The sequence below is a fragment of the Rhinolophus hipposideros genome (assembly GCF_964194185.1).
Source record: "Rhinolophus hipposideros genome assembly, chromosome: 14".
Classification (NCBI taxonomy): Eukaryota; Metazoa; Chordata; class Mammalia; order Chiroptera; family Rhinolophidae; genus Rhinolophus; species Rhinolophus hipposideros.
In genome coordinates, this window is record NC_138060.1 from 24,468,719 (window position 1) to 24,490,840 (window position 22,122).

At 50.0% G+C, this 22,122-nt stretch overlaps 2 protein-coding genes across 6 annotated transcripts; one reads left to right on the forward strand and one right to left on the reverse strand.

Moving 5' to 3' along the window:
* The first annotated feature begins 224 nt into the window (after positions 1-224).
* On the forward strand, positions 225-19,635 carry OGG1 (8-oxoguanine DNA glycosylase). 2 transcript variants are annotated; one of them, XM_081072115.1, is made up of 7 exons: positions 225-720; positions 1,045-1,292; positions 2,840-3,019; positions 4,454-4,635; positions 5,894-6,044; positions 11,927-12,035; positions 18,591-19,635. In XM_081072115.1, exons 1-6 carry the CDS (start codon positions 614-616, stop codon positions 12,028-12,030), a joined length of 972 nt encoding a protein of 323 aa, XP_080928241.1. In that variant the 5' UTR covers positions 225-613; the 3' UTR covers positions 12,031-12,035; positions 18,591-19,635. The 2 variants fall into 2 exon arrangements, with proteins under 2 accessions (XP_080928241.1, XP_080928240.1); XM_081072114.1 differs by lacking the exons at positions 11,927-12,035; positions 18,591-19,635 and adding exons at positions 6,184-6,233; positions 6,480-6,814.
* CAMK1 (calcium/calmodulin dependent protein kinase I) lies at positions 6,754-16,902 on the reverse strand. Of its 4 annotated transcripts, none has more exons than XM_081072111.1 (12): positions 16,747-16,902; positions 14,565-14,679; positions 12,742-12,873; positions 11,525-11,599; positions 11,277-11,415; positions 10,364-10,490; positions 10,194-10,269; positions 9,391-9,503; positions 8,741-8,819; positions 8,557-8,644; positions 7,143-7,260; positions 6,754-7,034 (listed from the first exon to the last, which is right to left on the reverse strand). In XM_081072111.1, the coding sequence occupies exons 2-12, from the start codon at positions 14,645-14,647 to the stop codon at positions 6,952-6,954; spliced, it is 1,113 nt and encodes a 370-aa protein (XP_080928237.1). In that variant the 5' UTR covers positions 14,648-14,679; positions 16,747-16,902; the 3' UTR covers positions 6,754-6,951. The 4 variants fall into 4 exon arrangements, with proteins under 4 accessions (XP_080928237.1, XP_080928238.1, XP_080928236.1 ...); XM_081072112.1 differs by having other exon boundaries at positions 16,582-16,846; XM_081072110.1 differs by lacking the exon at positions 16,747-16,902 and adding an exon at positions 16,470-16,486 and having other exon boundaries at positions 6,756-7,034.
* Positions 19,636-22,122: the final 2,487 nt, after the last annotated feature.

The following is a 22,122-nucleotide window of genomic DNA, read 5'->3' on the forward strand; positions in this document are numbered from 1 at the left end:
CCGGCCCGCGGGGCGCGGGAACACGCTGCATCGCGGAAGCACGCTGCATCGCGGAAGCAGACAACGCCAGAATAAAGTCCCAGAGCGCGCAGCGAGCCCAGCGCGCGCCAATCACTGAGGAAGGCCTGCCCACCCGCCGCCGTGCCCGTTCTCATTGGTGCCTCTTAGCTCCCCGCGGATTGGCTACCTCGGGATCCCATAAGCCGGGTTTCAGTTCTACTTCCGGTGAGGGAGAGGTCGGCCCCTGGGAAGAGTGCGCTTGAGCGCGCTCCCCGAAGTCGCGGCAGTTCAGGGTACAGTGTTAGGGGCCCGGAGGCCGTGGGGACCCGGGAGAATACGTCGGGCGGGAGGTTGGAGGCAGGAAGTGGGACAGTGGGAGAGGCAGGGCTTTGGTGTACTGTAGGGGGCGGGGCCTGCGGAGAGTGGAGGAATTAAATAAAACTGGGCGTACCCTAAACAGAGTAAGCGGCCAGCATTGGGTGAGCGAGGCCTGGAGGGGCGTTGTCTTTTGGTGACCGTGGTCTTGGAAATTAGAGCTTGTTCTGAGTGGGCGTGGCCATTATGGGGCGGAGCCAAGTGGAAAGGTTTTTCCCCTTCCCTTACGCCCGGTAGCATGGGGCATCGTACTCTAGCCGCCGTCCCTGCCCTGTGGGCCTCCATCCCTTGTCCGCGCTCAGAGCTGCGTCTGGACTTAGTTCTGGCTTCTGGACAGTCCTTCCGGTGAGTGACCCTTGGTCCTGACTCCTCAGCACGTTAGGCTTGGAGTGCAAAGGAATGTTGGGGGTGATGGAAGAAACCTCAGGGTGCAAAAGAGGAAACTGAGGCACGATGGTGAGCCTGTTATCTACTTTATAAAGTGGATGTAATGAACCTGTGCAGTGTTGTTATGAGGATCAAATTATATAATTGATGTAAAAAAAACGCACTTTTACTTTACAGTTTATAAATCAGTTTTTTATATGGAGCAGTTGTAGGATGAGAGGGCTCCAGAGGGTGCAGGAAGGGAAACTGAATACTAGAGCTGCCCTGTTCCTGGGGACTCAGGTGGAGGGAGCAAAGCCCTGCACACTGGAGTGGCGTGCTGGCGGACCAGGTATGGACACTGACCCAGACTGAGGAGCAGCTCTACTGCACTGTCTACCGAGGGGAAAAGGGCTGGGTTGGCAGGCCCACACCTGAAGAGCTAAAGGCTGTGCACCAGTACTTCCAGCTGGATGTCAGCCTGGCTCAATTGTATCATCATTGGAGTTCCGTGGACCCCCACTTCCAAGAGGTGGCTCAGAAATTCCAAGGTGAGTACAAGGTCTGGGGCAGGGGTTGGGGTTCTTGTAGTTTGATTAGGTCACACAGTTTCACCATCTGTAAATTGGGAATTCACCATCTGTAAAATGGGAATCTGTCTTATAGGATTTTATGAGGATTAAAAGAATCAATACATGGGGCTGGCTCAGTGGCTCAGGAGGTTGGAGCTCCTTGCTCCAAAATCCGAAGGCTGCCAGTTTGATTCCCACACGGGCCAGTGGGCTCTCAACCACGAGGTTGCCGGTTCAACCCCTCGAGTCCCGCAAGGGATGGTGGCCTGCACCCCCTGCAACTAGCAACGGCAACTTGACCTGGAGCTGAGCTGCGCCCTCCACAACTAAGACTGAAAGGACAACAACTTGACTTGGAAAAAAGTCCTGGAAGTACACAGTGTTCCCCACTAAAGTCCTGTTCCTCTTCCCCCCACCAAAAAAAGGACAAAAGTTCTCAAAACACATGAAAATGTATTCACCCATCAGTTAGGGACCAATTTAAACAAATGCACCCATTTAAAAAAGAAAAGAAAGGACAACAACTTGACTTGAAAAAAAAGGCCTTGGGGCCTGCCCGGTGGCTCAGGCGGTTAGAGCTCCGTGCTCCTAACTCCTAAGGCTGCTGGTTCGATTCCCACATGGGCCATTGGGCTCTCAACCACAAGGTTGCGGGTTCAACTCCTCGAGTCCCGCAGGGATGGTGGGCAGCGCCCCCTGCAACTAAAGATTGAATACGGCACCTTGAGCTGAGCTGCCACTGAGCTCCCAGATGGCTCAGTTGGTTGGAGCGTGTCCTCTCGACCACAAGGTTGCCGGTTCAATTCCCACAAGGGATGGTGGGCTGCACCCCCTGCAACTAGCAATGGCAACTGGACCTGGAGCTGAGCTGCGCCCTCCACAACTAAGACTGAAAGGACAACAACTTGACTTGGAAAAAAGTCCTGGAAGTACACACTGTTCCCCAATAAAATCCTGTTCCCCTTCCCCAATAAAATCTTAAAAAAAAAAAAAGGCCTGGAAGCACACACTGTTCCCCAATAAAATCCTGTTCCCCTTCCCCAATAAAATCTTTAAAAACAAGAAAACAAACAAACAAAAAAAAAATCACTACATGTAAAGTGTTTAGAATAGTGCCTGATACAGAATAGTTATTATTACTATTATTATTGTCCTGTTGATCACCAGAGAGGAGTGATAAGGATATTGAGCCAAATCCAGCTGTGTGTCCTGGGGCAGGTGACATCATTCTGTAAATATTTACAGAGCATCTGCTGTATGACTGGGGAAACAGCGGTGAAAAAAATGGACACAAATCCCCACCCTCATAGTGCTTACACTGTGTTCTTTATCTGGGGAATGGAATGATGACCCAGACCTCACAAGATGCTATGATAAATGAGAGCGCTGGTATTGCTTTCTCTAACAACGCTGTCCCTCATTCCTCTGGGATTCCCGTGGAGCCTTTGAGCCTAGGATCTGAGGGTGGGAGGAGGCCTCTCCCGACATCCAGTACTTCTCCTACCCCCTGCCTTTCTGCTCGCCAGGTGTGCGACTCCTACAGCAGGAGCCCGTTGAGTGTCTTTTCTCCTTCATCTGTTCCTCCAACAACAACATTGCCCGCATCACTGGCATGGTGGAGCGGCTCTGCCAGGCCTTTGGACCTCAGCTCGTCCAGCTCGATGATGTCACCTACTATGGGTTCCCCAGCTTGGAGGCCCTGGCTGGTGAGTAGGTGGGTCCCTGCCCCCAGATCCAACAATAGCTTTCAAGGTCTGTTCAGTTCTCTCCTGGTCCCCATCGCCCTTCTCAAAGCTCCCTGCCTTCCCAAAGACTGCCCTTATCCAGAACACCCTCCCTCGTGGGCTAATCAGCCCCAGTCACACCTCATCATCCGTATCTGTCCCTGAAATGACAGCACCTCACTGGTCTGTGCTTTTTGCCCCATGGGTTCAGTGCCTCACCAGAAAAACATCCATAGGTAATGTATAGTAGTTTGGAGTTAAGAGCACATGTTCTGGAAACAGACCGCCTGCGTCTGAATCCCAACGCTGGCACTTCCTGCTATATGACCTTGAGCACATTATTTAGCCTCTCTGTGCCTCAGTTTCTTCATCTATGGAATGGGACAATAATAGCACCTACCTACCTACCTATCAGAGTTGTCATGAGGGTTAAAGGACTGTACATACTGCACATAGCATAGTGTTTGGCACATGGGAAGAGTGCACAATATTCAAGTTGCTCTCTATAGTGAACCCAGCAGTCTTGTATCCAAGAACACACATATTCTTCACAGCAGCCCTGTGAGACAGTATTTTACAGAGATAAGTATCTCAGTTGGCACCTGTGAGAACCAAAGTAGGGGAAGTGCTTGAGGCCTGCATGGCAAGGAGACAGCCAGCCTAGAGAAAAGAGAATGTTTTTGGTGCTTAGAAACCCACTCTTGGGTCTCAGCTCCCAGCTTAGTTGTCATAAGACCTCAAAAAATTCATTCATCTCTCCAACCTTCTCTTATTTGTAAGATGAGAATAAGTTTCTATCTAGAAGGGTTTGAGGGGTGAATAAAGCAATCACGAGGCTGGGTAGTATAATGGGTTTAGAACACAGGTGTTGGTGTCCCAGGCCCAGATTCAAGATCCTATCTCCACTGTGTCCTTTCTTGAGCAAGTTACTTAACTTCCTCTAAGCCCTCATTTCTCCATCTGTAATATGGGAAGAAATTGTACTGTCATCAGGGTCCTTAGGAAAAGCATGACAATGTACCTAAAGCACTTTGCCCATGCTTGATACCCAGCACTTGATCAGAGAAGCTGATACTGTTATTATGGCTATGATTTTAGGTCATGGGGGTGAACAGCCCTTTGGAAAGGTTAAAGAACTTAATTGTGCAGTTCCTCCAGGGCAGCAAGTCCTTCTCAGTCCCTACTTCGATGTCTAACATATAGTAGGTGCTCAGAAAACATTTGTAGAGAGTCACAACCCAGGCCTTAACCCTTTCCTTTGCACATGCAAGTGTCCTGGGGTCTCTCAGAGGTGGTAAGATGAGAGAGGGGTGCTTAGAGAAAGCATTCTTGTGGGGTGGAGGGCTCACACGAGCCTGAGGACAGGAAGGATTTGAGAATGCCTGACCCCTGCTCCCTTCCCCACCCACCCCACAGGGCCGGAAGTGGAGGCTCAACTCAGGAAGCTGGGCCTGGGGTACCGTGCCCGCTATGTGAGTGCCAGTGCCCGAACCATCCTGGAAGAACAAGGCGGGCTGCCCTGGCTTCAGCAGCTGCGCAGGGCCTCCTACGAGGAGGCCCACAAGGCCCTCTGCACCCTGCCCGGGGTGGGCACCAAGGTGAGGCCCGAGGGAGGTAGGAGCTACCCTCACCACCCATGTTGAGTGGCGGAGTAGGAGATAAGGCAGGCCTGAGAGTTGGGTGCAAGCTTGGCTTCTGGAGGCATTGTAGGCAGGAGAGAGGATACAAGCAGGTATTTTATTAAAGAAAATGCAAAAGGGTGTAAAGGACATTGTTACCCTTTTTTTTTAATTGGGGAAGGGGAACAGGACTTTTATTGGGGAACAGTGTGTACTTCCAGAACTTGTTTCCAAGTCAAGTTGTTGTCCTTTCAGTCTTAGTTGTGGAGGGTTCAGCTCAGCTCCAGGTCCAGTTGCCCTTTCTAGTTGCAGGGGCACAGCCCACCATCTCTTGCAGGAGTCGAATTGGCAACCTTGTGGTTGAGAGGATGCGCTCCAACCAACTGAGCCATCCAGGCGGCAGCTCAGCTCAAGGTGCTGTGCTCAATCTTAGTTGCAGGGGGTGCTGCCCACCATCTCTTGCGGGACTCGAGGAGTTGAACCGGCAACCTTGTGGTTGAGAGCCCACTGGCCCATGTGGGAATCGAACCGGCAGACTTTGGAGTTAGGAGCATGGAGCTCTAACTGCCTGAGCCACCAGGCCGGCCCCATTGTTACCCTTTGAATGCATTTTTAGAAAGGCCATTTGTTCAGGTGCATATATACACTGCCATATGTATGCAGAAATTTCCAGAAGGAATCACAGGAAACTTGATAATGGTTATCTTCAGGAAGACAAATTAGGAAGATGTTTCTACTTTTCATTTTATTCTTCTCTTGAAATTATATGTACTTATAAAACTTTTTGTTTAATTTCAACTGGATTAGTTGGCAGTAAGACAATTGGGAACTTGGCATTTATTGTTTTCTTCTTTATACTTCTCTGTAGTTTAAAAAATGAATTTTTGTTTAAAGACCTTTTTTTAACAGGCTCTGAACTTCAGCCTTACATTAAATCTTGCTTTTGCCTCTCCCTAGCCAGGTAACTTAGGCCAAGTCACTTCACCTTTCAGAACCTCAGTTTTCCTCTCTGCAAAATGGACACAGTATCACCTTCCCAGGTTATGATGAGAATCTGGCCCACATCAATATTCATTCAGTAATACTCATCACAGCTAGTTTTAAAATTATTAATAGATACCGTATGTAGATTGAGACTGTAAAATAACATCAGTAGAGGAGGAGGCTTTGAGACTAGAAGCAGGATGCTGCCCAGATCCTGCCATTCCTTCTCTTTGGCTCACTCTGTCTGTCAAAGGTGGCCGATTGCATCTGCTTGATGGCTCTAGACAAGCCCCAGGCCGTGCCTGTGGATGTCCACGTCTGGCAGATCGCCCAACGTGACTACAGTTGGTATCCCACCAAGACCCAAGCCAAGGGTCCAAGCCCCCAGGCCAACAAGGAACTGGGTAAGGAGAAAGAGTGGTATGCCAGGGCTGGCAGTGGGCTGGGGTGGTGGAAACTTTTCCCACCTCTCTCTGAAACCCTACTCCTGTGGATGGGGAGCAGGAGGAGCCCATTAATTTTGCCTCATCACTTCTGATATAGGAAACTTCTTCCGGAGCCTATGGGGACCTTATGCTGGCTGGGCCCAAGCAGTGAGTGTACCTAGGCTTCCCTTCCTTTTCCCCCAGCCTTGACCCAGTGGACTCTTCCACCAACACCACCCTAGGTGACCCTAAAAGATTCTCCACCCTCCCTCCCCAGCCCTGACTCCAATGACCGCGCGATGGTCCGGCTCTGCTCCCCAGGAACTCTTCTATCTCCCCACACTACCAGCAGCCCCACCAGCCCTGGCCCCAGTGTATCCTCTCCCCACACAGACTCCTTCCCCTACCCCCCAGGTGCTGTTCAGTGCTGACCTGCGCCATCCCCGCCAAGCTCAAGAGCCACCAGCAAAGCACAGAAAGCCATCCACAGGGCCCGAAGGCTAGGTGGGGGGCACTGGACAAAGAGGTTTCCTAACACCTTTCTGCTCCATTCCCCACTGCTGTCTCCCATCCAGCCTCATGGTGGGAAGGGGGCTCCCTGCAACTACCTCAGGAGTCCAGCACCCTCAAATCAAGCAATTTTCACAACAGTGTGGGGTAGGGGTTTCCTGGGGAGACAGAGCTACCTATGGTTTTATCCTTTTCCCTTTATTACAAGAAGGAACAATAAAATAGAAACATTTGTATGGAAAATGCAGTGGAAGAGTGGTAAGGAAAGGGTTAGGAAGGGCATGGGGCAGGAGAACTCCCCAGTTCCGGGAGGGAAGGGGAGCAGGCTACTCCCAAACCCTCCCCCACAGGGGATCCTAACCCTGGATCCAGGGTCCTAGAGCTGGTGGGGCAGTGTGGGGGACAGTTCCGGGCCCGGCTCCACGCAGCAGTCTCGACAGCAGTAGCCAGCCACTGGCCCTACATGGGAAGAGAGAACAGAGTTGGCCGTGGGAGCAGACCGTCCACTCTAGCCTGGGTGCCTCTTCGTGGACCACCCATAGCCTTCCACGGAGCCCTGGTCTTTACCCGCAGCTGCTGGTGTCAGCAGCTCCCCGTGGCTTGCCGCCTGTCCCTGCCCATCCTGGCTGGTGCCCAGCTGTAGCTTCCTCATGTGCCGCACCACAGCCGTGGCATTGAAGGCTTGCTGTGGGGAAAAGGGGGAAAAGGGACTTTGGAGACAATGGGAGATCACAGGACAGGTTCTCACAGTGAGATTCTTGCCGTGGTTCTGTTATTTTTAGGTATTATTGATTGATCCTCCCACATCCCCCAAAACATCTGCAAGGCTTTATTAAATTATATTCAACCATATTCTACATTTACATACACACATATGTATATATAAACAACTTTGCATATGTAATTCATATTCTCATAATAGCAAACAATATAGCTTTATGTGTCAGCCATCATTCTAAGCACTTTACCCAGTAATTTAACCTTCACATAAGTCTTTGAGGTGAGCACTAATAGTGTCACCATTGTCCAAGGAGGAAACTGAGGCATGGAGTAGTTAAGTCACTTGCCCAGGTGTGTATGTGTCATTCTGTATTCAGCATATCCACCAAGATGTTTCCCACACCCCTCCAATTTACCATGTTCAAAACCAAAATCATGCCCCAAGACAAGTTTCTGTCCCTGGGACCCCCATCTCAGTGAGGGCGCCTCTGTCCACCCTGTCCCCAACCAAAATCTTAGGCCAGCCCTTGACATCTCTCCCCCAACATCCATTCTACCATCACTTCTCATCAAATCCGCCTCCTACACGATTCCTAGACCAACCACACTTCTCTGTTCCTGCTGCCACTGTTCTGATCCAAGCCCTCACTGCCTCCTGTGAACATCTCTGCCACAGCCTCCTAACGGATCTCCCAGCCTTCACTTCACAGCTTTCTCCAAAGGGCACATTCCTGCTGAAAATCATTCTGGGGTTCTTCAGTATCCCCAGGATCAAGTCAGGGCCCCACGGTGGCACTCAAAACCTCAATTGGCCTGGCCCCTACCTGCGTCTCCTCCCACAAACCCTCCAGTCTGGCGTTGGCACTTCCCTGAATGGACACACACTTTCTTGCCCCTGGCCCTTTGTACATTGGTTCCCTCTGCCTCACATTATTCTGCTGTGCCTGGTTAATTCCTACTCAACTGTCAGGTCTGCCAGGCCATCACCACCTTCACGCTCCTTCCAGGACGTGTAGGGTGGATTAGATGCCTCTCGAAGAATCATACACTGTTCTCCCTCTAGACTTGGAGGTCAGGGACCCTCACCGGACTACGGTGAGTGTCAGGGAACATTGAATGAATGCAGGAGGTTCTTTAGTATGCACCCTGAGCAGTTACTGTGTGCCCAGCTTGGTGCTAGGTGTTCTGCAAGCTGAGGCCTGCATGGGGTTGGGGAGGAGGCCGGGAGGGCTGGGACCCAGGACCAGGGCTGTGGGCTCACCTTCCACTTGCTCTTGGCAAAGTTCTTCTTGATCTGCTCGCTCACCGACTGGTGAATATTCTTATCTAGAGCTGTATCTCCTGCAATCCTAGGGTGGGGGTGTGTGGAGGGTTATCCGTGAAGGCAGAGGCAAGCCTGGGGGGCCCAGACCCCAGCCCCGTCTGCAGCTCGTGGGAGCTCTCACCACGGGTGCTGCAAGGCCTGCTCACAGGTGAACCTCTTCTCTGGGTCCTTCTCCATCAAGTGCTGGATGAAGTCTTTGGCTGAACCCCCAAGACAAAAGTAAAGACAGACAGTGTGGCAGTGCCTGTGGACACCCCTAAGACAGAATCCACCCCCTCGGGTCTGACAAGAGGCCAGATCTATCTATCACTGCTCCGCCCACCTGTTCTCCTTCTCTAAGCCCTCCCCCAACCACAGCCCCCAGCTCTCTCCTTTGCCCTTAAGAAAAACTTGTGCTTAGAGAAAACTATCAGTATTCACACTGATACGTAAATGATTGAGGTTTGCACAGGTTTGCCTCCTAATAGAAGGCACAAAAAGACGGATGAAAACTTTTACTTGGTATGTTAGGCATTAGGAAGTCAGTGGGGGAGGTAGTTTCACAAATACTATGTTTGAAGACTGACTGAACCAATGAATGCCTGAATGCCTACAGGTTTCTCAGACCAGGGCCAGCAGAGGGAAGCACCAGGGGTGGGTGTCTGGTCTCAGAGTCAGCTCTCAGTCTGGGGCTGGGGAAATGACTGAAGGAAGGCAGTGAGGCGGCCCCCAAAGCAGACGAGGAAGTCACCGGAGGCAGGAGGCAGGGAAAGAAGGCAAAGCCCCAAATACCAGAGTCAGAGATGTCGTCCCAGTAAGGAGAGTCAAACTCGTACTCGGCCTTCAAAATCTGTTCAAAGAGTTTGGCATCATTCTCGTCATAGAAGGGGGGATAACCGCAGAGCCTAGGCAGGGAGAAACTCATCCTCATTTCCATTTTCAGTGCCCCCATTGGCTTGAGGATGGAGCTTTGGGGCAGGACCCATATGAAAGAGCTCCCCCTTTTACAAGTGGGGGGCGGAATCTACCCCTCTCTGCCTTATTCACTCCTGTCCAGTTTCACTGACCCTCTTTTTGTTCCTTAACATGCCACCGTCTTGCCTTCCTCAGGGCCTTGGCACGTGTTGTTCCCTCTGCCTAAACCATTTCCCCTCCACACCTCCAATGTCTGGTTCCCTCACTTCATTCGGAATGCCACTCAAATGTCACCTCCTCAGAGAGGCCTTCCCTGGCCGCTTTATCTAACATGGCATCTGCCCCCATCTCCCTACCGTGCTTGATTTTTCTTCAGAGCAGTTTTTACCACCTGACATTTTATAGATTTATTTCCTTGTTGTTTACTTGTTTATTTACTTGTCTGTCTCTCCTACTAGAGTGTCTGCTCCCTGAGGGCTCCATGTTTTGTTCTCCATCTGCTAAACGCCCCGTGATTGGCACAATGCCTAAAACAGTATCTATTGAATGAAGTAACAGTCATTAAATAGATAAAAATGTGGATGGCAGGAAGGAAGAAATAGCAGAGGGGAGGAAGAAGGCAGAGGAGTGGAGAGGAGAACTCTGGAGCCACACACCCCAACAACCAAGCCCCCACTCACAAGATGTAGGCAATGACCCCAATGGACCAGCAATCCACTGCCTTGCTGTAGGGCTTCTGGGCCAGGACCTCAGGGGCTATGGTGGGAAGAGGACGTGGGGGTCACGAATCTCTGCCTTGCAGCTCCTGGTTCCTCCCCCACCCATGACCCCAGCCCGGGGCCCTCCGCACCCACGTATCCTGGGGTCCCGCAGGCCGTGGAGAGGACACTGCCGGGGTCCTCCATCTTGGAAAGGCCAAAGTCAGAGATCATGATGTTGGCGTCCTCATCCAGGCTGGAGTACAGCAGATTCTCTGGCTTGGAGGGCGGAGGGAGTGCAAGGGGCAGTTAGAGACAGCCAAAGCCTGGCAGAACCCTCTGTCTCCCCAAGCACCCCGAGCAGCCACTGTGGCTTCACGGCTGCCATCCTGGCTGGAGGCACAAGAAACTCAAGGAGTTTAAAAGTTCCAGAAAGGACAAGGGACTCGGGGACGTGGGAGGGAGTTTTCTGTAAGCCTCAGGTATTTATTGTGAAGCCCTAGAGAAATGATTTTTGAGCACCTACTGTGTGCCAGATCTTGGACTAATGCTTGATTTCATTTCATCCATCCCTGCCAGGCCAGTCTGAATAATCCCACCTTACAGATGAGGAAACTGAGAGGCAAAGTGACTTACCTGAGAACCTACGGTTAGGGAATAACAAGGCCAGGATTCAAACCCAGGTATGTCTCACCCCAGATCTGGTCTTCTAGACCAGAATGAGACATACTACAAAAGGTCTACCCCATTATAATCTCTGAGAAGTACAATTTCAGGGGTTTCTGGCTTTCTTTATTATATTTTGCTCTCCCATCCAAGTTTTCTACAAAGAGCAAGTGGGACTTTTATTGTCAGAAAAGACGAGATGCTATTTGGATAAAATGACAGTAGAGTTCACCTTTGTGTCCATTTGGGTGTCTGAACTGAAATGGGAGGAGGCAGGGTAGGGTTTACAAGGGCCACTGTGCAGCGAGGCTCAGGGGTGAGAGTCCCCCCAGGTCCCACAGTGAGGAGAGTGCAGAGCACGCCCCCTCCCCCGGAGCCTCAGCTCATTCTCACCCCCACCTTGAGATCCCTGTGTACGATGCCCAGCTCGTGCAGGTACTTGACAGCATCCAGCACCTGGAAGATGAGGCGGCTGGCATCCCGCTCTGTGTAGAAGCCTTTTTCCACAATGCGGTCAAACAGTTCCCCTCCCGACACCCTGCAGCAGGGAACAGGGCAGTCTGGCCATGAGAGTGGGGGACGCAGGGATGTTTGGGAGGGGGCGGCAGGGAGAGATGTGAGGGAGGGGTACAGGTGGGGCCACTCACAGCTGCATGATGAGGTAGAGGTGGCCCCCACTCTCATAGATGTCATCCAGGGCAACAATATTGGGGTGCTTGATCCTGAAAGGAGAAATAAGGTGGTTCAGAGCTGAGGACGGCTCAGCCAACTTCCCACATTGAAGGACCAACACCTGAAAACCTGGGTAGGACAAACCAAGGCTCTGGGTACCAAAGGGAAAAGCTGATGTACCATGATTGGAAGGCAGGAGAGCACAGAAGTGAAAACCAGACCTGATTCAAACCTGCCTCTATCACATTCGATTTGGGGGCAAGTCTTACCACGTCACAGTGCTGATCAATATATGATTTAAAATTTTTTCCTGTTTATAAGTTTGTCAGCCTCCAAGAGACCAGGGGCTTTAATCCTCCTCACCACTTTTCCTCCAGCTCACAAATGTGGCACCTCTCTGAGCCTCAGTTTCTTCATCTATAATATGAAGCCAATGATGGTACTTCCTTCAAAGAGTTGGGATGAGAGTCACATGAGATAATGCAGGTAAGATGCTTGGCACAGTGCCTGACATATAGTAAATACTCGAAAACTGAACCAGTGATGGTGATTGAGCTTGATGGAAGATGGCTCTGCCACAGACTTGCTGTGTGACCTTGGGCAAGTCCCTTGCCTTCTCTGGGCCTTAGTTCCCCCAGCCCTACCACCAATAGTGAAAACGATCATTTTGTCCCTGCCCAGGATGGTTGGAAAGCTCAGGGAAGAGAGTGGAAGTGAAGATTCTCTATAAACTTTCCAGTGAGGGCAGCAAGCGTCATATCAGCGTAAGCAATTCCTAGACCAGGTGGTGTTGATTTAGTCAGAGGTTCAGCATGCAGACATTTTTAACTTGCTGAGTGGCTTATGTGGGGAGAACTTGAGGTAGGTCTAGCAATAACACCAGTTGAGATACGTGGGTTCAAGCCATGTTCAAGGATTTACCTTTAGACCTGATTTAACAGATTAAACCACTGTAAATAAGCAGTGACATCTCAATCACATCTGTCATATTAGCTGTTGTGCCAGGCACTTGAAGCAAAGGGCCTCTAATGCTGTCCACCACCTTGACAAGTGGAGATTATTACCCCATTTTATAAATAAGCAATTTGAGGTTCCGAGGAGTTAACTGATTTGCCCACAGCAGAGGTTGGAGGAGGATGGGAAGGGCCAGGGTAGGGTCAGCCTGGGCAGGGTCAGGTGAGGGCCCACGCACTTGTGCAGCACAGCGATCTCATTCTCCATGCTGCCCTCCTTGCCCTCCAGAGCCTTCTTGGCAATGCATTTGATGGCCACCAGCTTCTGAGTCCTTTTATCTTCCGCCAGGATGACCTCTGAGAAGGCTCCCCTGCAGGAAGAGGGGATTCATGAGGCAAGGAACTAAAAGCCCTGCTTCCCTCCAGCCTCTTCTCCATCCCCTATGGCTTGTGTGACCACTGCTGGACCAAGGAGGTGGCATTGGCCTCCCCCCCGTCACCTATCCACCCTCTGGTGCCAATCAGAGTAGTCTATGCCCTGGCCACAGTAACTGGGTCACGTGATGCAAGCAGGGTATTGGCTCTTTGAGAATGAGGTGCCAGTGAGGTAGACTGTAAGCCTGGGGCTACTGGTATCTTTGCCACCACCTGGGGAAAGCCTGTTTGAGAATGAAGCCAGCGCAAAGGAAACCAGAGCTGAGAAATGGTCCAGGACGATTTCCTGCAAACATCCTGTTTCAGGAGCATAGCCCCTGAATCCAGCTATGCCTGAAGTTAACACCCTGGGCTTTTTGATTATGTGCATTATTGATTCCTTTTTCGGCTAAAGCCAGTTTGAGTCACAGCTAATTTAACACCCTTTAGAACTTTGAAGATCATCTGCATAACCTGGGAACTTTTTAGAAATGTAGAATCTCAGGCCCCACCCCAGACCTACTAAATCCCTTTTAACAAGAAATTTCATTTGAGAAGCAGTTCTTTAGAACAGGCTCTTAGAAACAAACAAACTCGCACTGAAGTTCACTAAGGAGGGTTTACTAAAGTATTCTTTCTACAGCTTTTTGCTTTCCCTGGGATAATAAGCCATAAGTCAAAGAAAAGCACCTCCCATGGTGAAATCTCAATCATCAGACTCACTAGTGGCTGGTAGCCTCATTGCTGGTTTCCAGTCTTGCCCCTCTCCAGCTTACCCTCCATACTGTGGCCAGAGCGGCCATCCTGAATTGCAAACCTGTCAAAAAGTCTCAAATGTTTTCCTAGGGCCTGTCGGACAAAGTCAAGCCTCCATAGCTTGGCTTCCAAGGCCTTCCATGACCTGTTCCCCTCTCTTCTCCAGCCTCTTCCCCATTTTCCCCAGCCTCGGATGATAAGCTTCACCAGATTCTTTACCCCTTTCCACACAAAACATGCCTTGTAACCTTTGCTTATGCTATTCCTTCTGCCTGGAATGCCTTCCCAGTCTGACAAGTGCACTCCTACCCATCCTTCAGTTCCCAGCTCTGATACCCGCTTCTCCAGAAAGCTTTCTCCCAGGCAGAAGCCACTGCTCTCCCTGGGCTCTCCAGTGTCCTCGTTCCCTTCTTTAACTGAAGCCCAGCACATACTGCGTTGTCATTTTCCCTGAGTCTGTCGCCCTCCCATGTCTGGGATCAATTTGAGGGCAGAAACCAGGTTTGAGTTATTTCTGGACTCCCAGCACTGAGAACAGAGCCATGCCCAGCTGCAGTTACCAGACCCAGGCCAGAACTCCCAGCTCTTGGCAGCAAGTTGGATAAACTGGCTCCTTCATTCTCCCCTAATTCCTTCTCGTCACAAGAACCCAGAGCTGTGGCAAGGGCAGCCCCTGTTCCACCCACTGTCGGCCAGAAGTGCAAAGCCGGGGCCATGGCAAGGCCTCCACAGGGCTTGGACGGTAGGAAACAGGAAGTAGTGATCAACTGACCAGAGGAAGCACCACCCTGGATTCAGCCTCCCCAGCCAGCCGAGCCCAAGGGGCAGGATCTTCCCAACCCCACCCTTCAACTCAGGGACAGCACCCCTTCTCTCCTGCCCTGAGACTCACGTTCCCAGAACTTCACGGAAGTCATAAATGTCCCTAATGTCCTCCACCTGCTTCCAGCTGGGGCCTTCCACTGCCCCCGGCATGGCCCACTGCCCCCTGGCCACAGCCAGGGCTCCTGGAAAAGGGAATGGAGAGAAAAGACTCAGTTGGGCCCAGACTTGTATGTGGGAACTTCATGGGGACCCCATTCAGTCATTCGACCTGCACTTATTCATTTTTTGATTCATTTATTTAACAAAATCATTCAACAAACATTCATTCACCAGTCATTTGTTCATTCTTCAAATCTTTATTCCTAGAGGAAAATCCTTCATGGTGGCAGCAAAATCCTTCATTCAACAAAGTCATTCATTCATTCACCGCACCTTCCAGTTTCTCCCTCTCCAAATCCAAACACCGCAGGGGACTCTGGCCTCCTGGAGGACAGTAGAGAAGACCCCAGAGCAGCTTGTAGAAACACACAGCCCCGGAGGATCCCTCTGTCCGCAGAACCAGCCATGTCCCAGCCCCACCCTGGGAATGGCTGGGGTGATTCTTCTCCCTCCTCCTTCTGCTCCCCTACCAGCCTCTCCGAAATCAGGTTTCCGGCAGCTTGGGCTTCCAGCAATATCTCAGCCACGTTTTTAAATAGCTCCTTCTGCACTGTTACCAGGGCAACAACAGCCACAGCTGGAGCTCAACAGGCCTCTTGTTACCCCCTCCCTCCCAACTCCCTATCTGAGTCCCAACAGCCTGAGAAATGGTCCCACCCAGCTTGCCCCTCCTCACTTCACCTGAACCTTACTCTGCTGAGACCTCTGTCAGCAGGAGAGGGTGAGAGTTCTCTCCATTTATCAGATAGGGAATGGGGAGACTGAGGTTGGCGATGGGGAGGGGATGGGTCCAGAGTTTCCCAAATGACACCTCGATGGGGCATCAGCTAAGCTTGCCAAGGGCAAAGGCATTAGAGGGGATAGCCCTCAGATGGTCCTTCTAATATGCAGCCAGACGCGCCCATTCAGAGAACACAGCCTCTCGACCCTATCCCAGGCCCAAAGAGGGTGAGGCTGAAATAGAGACCCCAGCATGCTGTGTGACCTCAGGGAAGGCACTTTCCTTCTCTGTTTCTTCTGCTGGAGCATGAGGAGAAGGTGCCCTGACTAGAGTCCCTGGTCTGAGATCCCACTCCTTGGATGGGACCTCCTTCCCAGGGGGCCTGCCACCCATCCCAGGCATGGAGACTTCAGGAAAGAAACTTGATGGTAAGCTCTAGAGGCAGTTTTAAAATCCACCTGGAGGCCTGGCACATACAACCCCACAGTTCCACACATACCCATGCACCCATACACACCACACCAAGCCTCACCCACACCTCTGAACACAAACACCTGCCCCAGATCCAGCACAGTCCATCCCCAGACACCCTGACACCTGATAACATGTACACCCAGACATGTCCAAACGTACACTCCCGGACATCCTCGCACCCAGACCTCCCTCCCACGGATCTCTCTCAGCCTGAAACACATCTGTATATACGTAGACAAGATAACACCCAGACACACGCACGCCCACACACACACGCACCTCACCTGTACACCAGACATCTGGGATTCACTCATACTTTTCACCCTCCAGCTCCTGTACATCCTATAAGCTCCTATACTCCAGACCAAACCCCAATAACCTATACACCTAACTTCAAACATCTTCAGTACACAATTGTATATCCCCCAACTCAGTACCCTTTGCACCAGATAACAGCATGCACAATACCTGGGCACGCATCTGCAACAAAAACACTGATTCCCAGACATCCCCCACCCGTAGGGATGCAATCACACGTCAACATACGGAAACTCGGTACCCGACCCACACGCCTAAGGCGAAGATATTATTCGTACACCCAAGACGGCCCCCACACACCTCCAACTGCCCAGTCCTTCCACATTCAGGCCCAGCTCCGTGCGCGCGCGCGCGGGCACACCCCCCCCTCCCCACCTTCCTCTGTTAGCCACTCAGTTCTCCACCTGCCCACCTGCCACCTGTTAGGCTTGGGGCAGAGGTCGCGGGTGGGAAAGGCCCATCCAGATTCCAGACCGCCGCTGCACCCCCTCTTATGGGAGGGTATCCAGCGGCTGGGCGGTTCGGCCGCCCCTCCTCAACGCCCAAGGGCGCAGGCGGGGCGGCCCCCGGGCTGTACCTGCGGCTGCCCCGCCGCGGGGCTGGCTGGGAGGCCCGAGGTGGCGGGCGATGAGCTCCCGCCGAGGTCCGCCGCCGCTGTGCTCCTGGCCCGCCCGCCTGTCCTCTCGCTGGGGCTCGGCTGGAGCTCAGCTGGCTCCCTCCGCCCGCCTGCGGCTCTGATGTCAGTGGAGGCGGAGCCTGCGGCGGAGGGTCAGACTGGGAGGCCAGGCCCAGCTGCGGGGCTGGGAAGGGGCGCGAGAGGGGGCAGAGAGATGGGGGGAGCCGCTAGTACTGGTCAGATCCCCTGCTGGACTCTTGCCGCCCTTTGTCTCCAGTAGGACCTTCATTTCACAGAAGGGACAACTGAAGCCCAGAGAGATGAAAGGTATTTTGAACAGCTGGTCCGAGCAAAGGCAGATTTGGACCCAGGTCTATCTGATGCCGGAGGCTGGCCAATTTCACCCTGTTGCCTTTGTAGAGTTTCAGACCACTCTGGAAGCTCCCTTAGGGTTCTTGGGCTGTGTTCCCTCCTCTTTCCATGCCCCCCCCCAGTGCCCTAAAGGGAATGAAGCCCCTCACTAGAGCTCAGGAGACTGATTAGGGTGGACGGATGGGGAAGTAGGGAAAAGACAAGAGAAGAATAGATAATGAAGAAAACGGAGGCAGTCGTGGGGGGGACCCATTTGACAGATAGGAAAAACGAGGCCTGACATTCCTCAGCGAGGCAGAGCTGATGTCCCAATCCCCTACACCTGCCTCTCAAAAATGGGTGAGGTGCACAGAAGGTGGGGGGGGGAGGAGCTAGGCAGGAAAGGGGTAAGGAGAGGTTGTTAAATCAGGATCCTGGAGGAAACAGGCCAAAGAGGACTGAAGTAGCACGTGACTGGGCAGGTGCCAGGGGCTGATAGCTGGAAGGCAAGGGGGGTATGAAACTGCTCCTGGCGTGGTCGGCAGGGGCCCAAGGGATCTGACAGAGGTCCTCTTGCGCAAGGTCTTCCTTGGGAAGAAATTTGATGCAGAGGGGAGGAGGGAACAACTCGCAGAAAGTAAGAGTGGGGCTGGGTTGTGGCCAGAAAGAGGAGGCACGTTGCTTGGGACCTCCACTCCACTTTAACCTCCCAGTGCAGCTCCCAGTCCCAAAATTTTCCAGCTGGAGATGGGGAGAAGACAATGCTTACCTCAATTCAGTTTCAACTGGCGTTTCCCTCTCTTATTCTCTGGACTGTGTCAGAATGTGGTCAATTTATCATGCCCAGTTTACAGACGAGAGAGAAAGATGGCTGAGGTTCTTAGAAGGGCTTTAGAGACTGACTTATCTGAGTCACACTTTACCTCTTGGGGCCTCAGTATCTCCATCTGGAATATGGGAACATTAATAACTGATTCAATTCTCCTGAGAATTCTATGAGATAATGGATATGAACTGCCTGGGATACTGTAGGTATTCAAAATACGAGAGCTAGACTTTATGTAATCTGAGGCTCAGAGAAAGCACCTGATTTGTCCAGGAACAGGGGACTGAAGGGTAATTTCTCTCCCCCAAATCTTAGTATCTGAGACTCTCTAGTCCAGACTCTCTAGTTTCCACAGGAAAACACACTTCCTGCCCAGCCTGAGCCCCTACTCTCCCTCCCCTATACCCACCCAACACACCCACTGAGATGGGGTTGTCTCACCATAAAGTCCTGTTATCTCAATAACAATATTGCCAAGGTGATAAGGTGGCCTCTGTCCTTCTGAGGACTTGTATAACTTTTAGGTCTTGGAGACTGGAACTGGGGACGCAGTACTCATAGGATTTGCCTTCTCTCATCTCTCCTAGTCTCAATGTCTCTTTGCACGTTGGTTTCCTTTCCTCTGCAGAGTGATTCCCCTCTACCTGGCAGGAAACGTGGTGTGAGGCAGCCCAGCTTTCCAACTGAAGCCAGCAGAAGGAGTGATATATACTCATAAGGATTCTAATGGGCTCTGCTGGAGTGACATGCCTACCCCTTGGCCCTAAAAACTGTTGCCAGGGGAATGAGGGCAAATGTGCTGTAATGGGCAGCCACACCGGAGTCACAAGGAATGAAGAGGGGTATCTTGTACAAAGGAAGTAGGGATGCTGGCCAGGTATGAGTAATAAATCCATCCCAGCCCTGCTCCCATCAGTCAGAAATAACCAGTGTTAATATTTTTTGGTACATATTCATCCAGACATTTTGGGATACACACACATACACACATTTCTTTCTACAGCCTCCATGCCCCAGTGAGCATACTTCAAAATACTAAAACAAAAAGTCTCTCAAGGAAAGTCAAATTTATGAAGAGAAAAAGGAAAGAATCCTTTTCTCTCCTTTGTTATTAAAACGATGACAAAGCAGCTCAGACATCTCCATCACTTCTTGAACCTGACAGAAAATAAGCCATTGGAGGAGGGAATGGTTTTTCTAAGTTTAGAGAAAAAGGAAGAAATTACAAGGAAAAGACGGACAGGTTTATTTATAAAACATTACAACATTCTTTCAACTTCTGTTACTGGAAACAAACCAAAAATCCCTACCCTACTCCAAAATCATAGCCAACAGTAAAAGACAAACTTCAAACTGGGGAAATGTTTTACAGACAATGAGTTAATATTTCTATTATGTAAAGAACATAAAATTGATAACAAATAGACTAAGAACCCAATAAATGGTCAAAGGAGACAGATGGCACACAATAAACATGGGACAATTTCTATCTCACAAGTAATCAAAGAAGTACAAACTGAAAGACCTCATTTATAGTCTTTCAAATTCAAACTTTAAAAAACTGAGAGGGTGGCCAGTTAGCTCAGTTCGTTAGAGGGTGGTGCTGGTAACAGCAAGGTTTGTTGATTCGATCACTGATCACCGCATGGGCCACTGTGAGCTGTGCCCTCCTTAAAAAAAAAACAAAAAACAAAACAAAACAAAAAATTGGTAATATTGAAGAAGACTGATGTTATTGTGAGCAATGGATACTTCTACATTTCTGGTAGGAAAATGACTTGCTAAAAATCTTATAAAGAATTTGGCAATATACATCAAAGGCTTAAATAATATGCAGGCCTTTTGACCCAGGTATTCCTCCTCTGGGAAGCAATTTCAGAGAAATAATCCTAAATTAGAATAACGCTGTATGCTCCAAGATGTTTGAAGAAGTATTTATTGGAGTGTGGACCAATTTGGTGTTCAGTTATTTAAATTTTACTTGAACAATCACAAAGAAATAGAATTGATTTAAATGTCATATCCATCACATCTTTTCTCTCCTCCTGTTGAAATAGAGATGGATGTTTTGGAGTCTGGTAGACCTGAGTTCAAACTCCAACTCCCCCCCTTACCAGCTGTGGGACCTTGGGCAAATCATTTCACTGTCTGAGTCTCAGTTTCCTCATTTATAGCATGGCATAATCATAATGATTATACCTACTTTGTAGCATTATTTTGAGAAGGATACAACTTAAAAAGTGACTGTCACCCAGTAGGCTGGTTTCCTTGCTGTCACTTGGGTTCCCAGCATGTATCTGGCGCATAGTAGGTGCTCAGTAAGAAACAAGACAGAAGAGAGGGATTCTCTTCTCCTTTTCTAGACATCAGCTACCCTAAGACAGCTGCTTGCAATATTATTTCTCCTTCCATTCTTAAAGCCTCACATGTTCTAGTCAAGCTCCAAATCTGAGGTTTCCCTTCTGCCCTCAAAGCACCTAAGCATATACCTCTTACCCTATCAGGAGAAGCTCATCTTAAGAGACTCAGAGGCCCCTCCAATATTTATCAGATCTCACTGATCTCTCTTGGCTAACAAATATATTCTGGAGCTATGATTATTGTGCTTTTCTCTGATTCGCAACCCACAATATCTTTAATTTTGTATGTGGTAGTGCTGGCAGGTCCACAGAGGGACATTTAGAGTCTAAGATCTGCCTTGCAAAACTGGCTCACCACCAGTTATCTGATCTGGCCCCTCCCCTTTCTGTATCCTAGTTTCCTCATTTGTAAAATAAGGGTAACAGTACTACCTGTTCTTACATAGGGTTGTTGAGAGGAGCAAATGAGAGAATTCATGTAAAGGGCTCTACCCAAGCTTGGTTCCTGCAGAATCATCCTCCAGAGTAGTTTTTTAACAACATGCCCTGAGCAGTCACCAAAAGTTGTGATAAGAAACCACCGTGTGAAACTCAAATCTCCATTTGCTGTCAACTATGGAGAATATTATCAATATGACTCCAATTGAGAAATTTCTTCAGCATGAGACATTATTGGAATTTTTGTCAGGAAAACTGGGGGTACTCTTTCCTTTGAGAGCAAACATTTTGAGACTGATCCATCTTATTTCCATTTTTGCTTGGCCTCCAGGAATCTTAGAGCTAAATCTGATGCTCAATAACCCCAATGGGATTAACTTTGTATTTGATGAAATTCATTGTACATATCCTCAATTTTAAGTTTTCTCAAATTGTTTTCAAAAAGAAAGAAAGAGGAGAGAGAGGACAAAAGAATGAAAGGAAGTGGAATGAAGGAAGGGAAGAAGGGAGGGAGGGAAAGAGGGGGGAAGAGAGAGAGAGAGAAAGAGAGAGAGGGAGAAAAAGGAAGGAAAGAAGGAAGGAAGAAAGGGAAAAATGAAGGGAAGGAAGCAGGTATAGTTTGAAAAGAGTGCTTGGCATGCCACACTGTATCAGCTAGAATATAGTTTGGTTCTCTACCAGACACCCCAAATAATTGTGACTTAAATAAAATGGAAGGGTATGACAATCTGGCCATAAGCAGTCTCAGGCTGCAATGATGACTGCAAGGTAAGAGGAACCCTGGCTTCTTATCTCGTTGCTCCACTGTTCCTATGGTGTTGTCTTTGACCGCATGTTTCAAAATGGCTTGCCACCATTTCTCATCTGAGCCAAGGGCAATGGGAACATGGAGGGTACACCCCTTGGGGCGCATAAAGCTCAGTCACACACACATCTCTTCCACTTACATCCTATTGGCAAAAACTTAGTCACATGATCACACCTAATTACAAGGAAGCTGGAATATTTAGTCTTTCAGAGGTATATGTCCAACTGAAAATCAGGAGTTCTATTAACTACAGAAGAAAAGAGATTTTTGGAGGACATCTACCAGTTTCTGCCACATCCACCATCTCAGATGAATTTCTTTGTACACAGCTGCACTCCTATCTGCCCATTTCACTCTCACCCCCGCTAATCAGTCCAGCCTCCAAAGTGCTTTCTGATTCAGAGTGCTATTATGGCATTTTCCTGGTCACAAACCTCCCCTGGCTCCCGACTACCTAGTAAAGTGATTCTCAAACTTTAATGTGTGTTAGGGATCACCTGGAGGGCATGTTAAAACAGACATGGCTGGACCCCACCCACAGAGTTTCCTGTTCC

Excerpts from the sequence above, each read along its gene's own strand:
- OGG1 (XM_081072114.1), top strand. The coding sequence starts at position 614 with ATGGGGCATCGTACTCTAGCCGCCGTCCCTGCCCTGTGGGCCTCCATC. Across the intron at positions 1,293-2,839 it reads GGTGGCTCAGAAATTCCAAG|GTGTGCGACTCCTACAGCAG; the intron begins GTGAGTACAAGG and ends TCTGCTCGCCAG. Across the intron at positions 6,234-6,479 it reads ATGCTGGCTGGGCCCAAGCA|GTGCTGTTCAGTGCTGACCT; the intron begins GTGAGTGTACCT and ends CCTACCCCCCAG.
- CAMK1 (XM_081072111.1), bottom strand. The coding sequence starts at position 14,647 with ATGCCGGGGGCAGTGGAAGGCCCCAGCTGGAAGCAGGTGGAGGACATT. Across the intron at positions 12,874-14,564 it reads TTCCGTGAAGTTCTGGGAAC|GGGAGCCTTCTCAGAGGTCA; the intron begins GTGAGTCTCAGG and ends CTCTTCCTGCAG. Across the intron at positions 7,035-7,142 it reads GCTGACACCAGCAGCTGCGG|GGCCAGTGGCTGGCTACTGC; the intron begins GTAAAGACCAGG and ends CTTCCCATGTAG.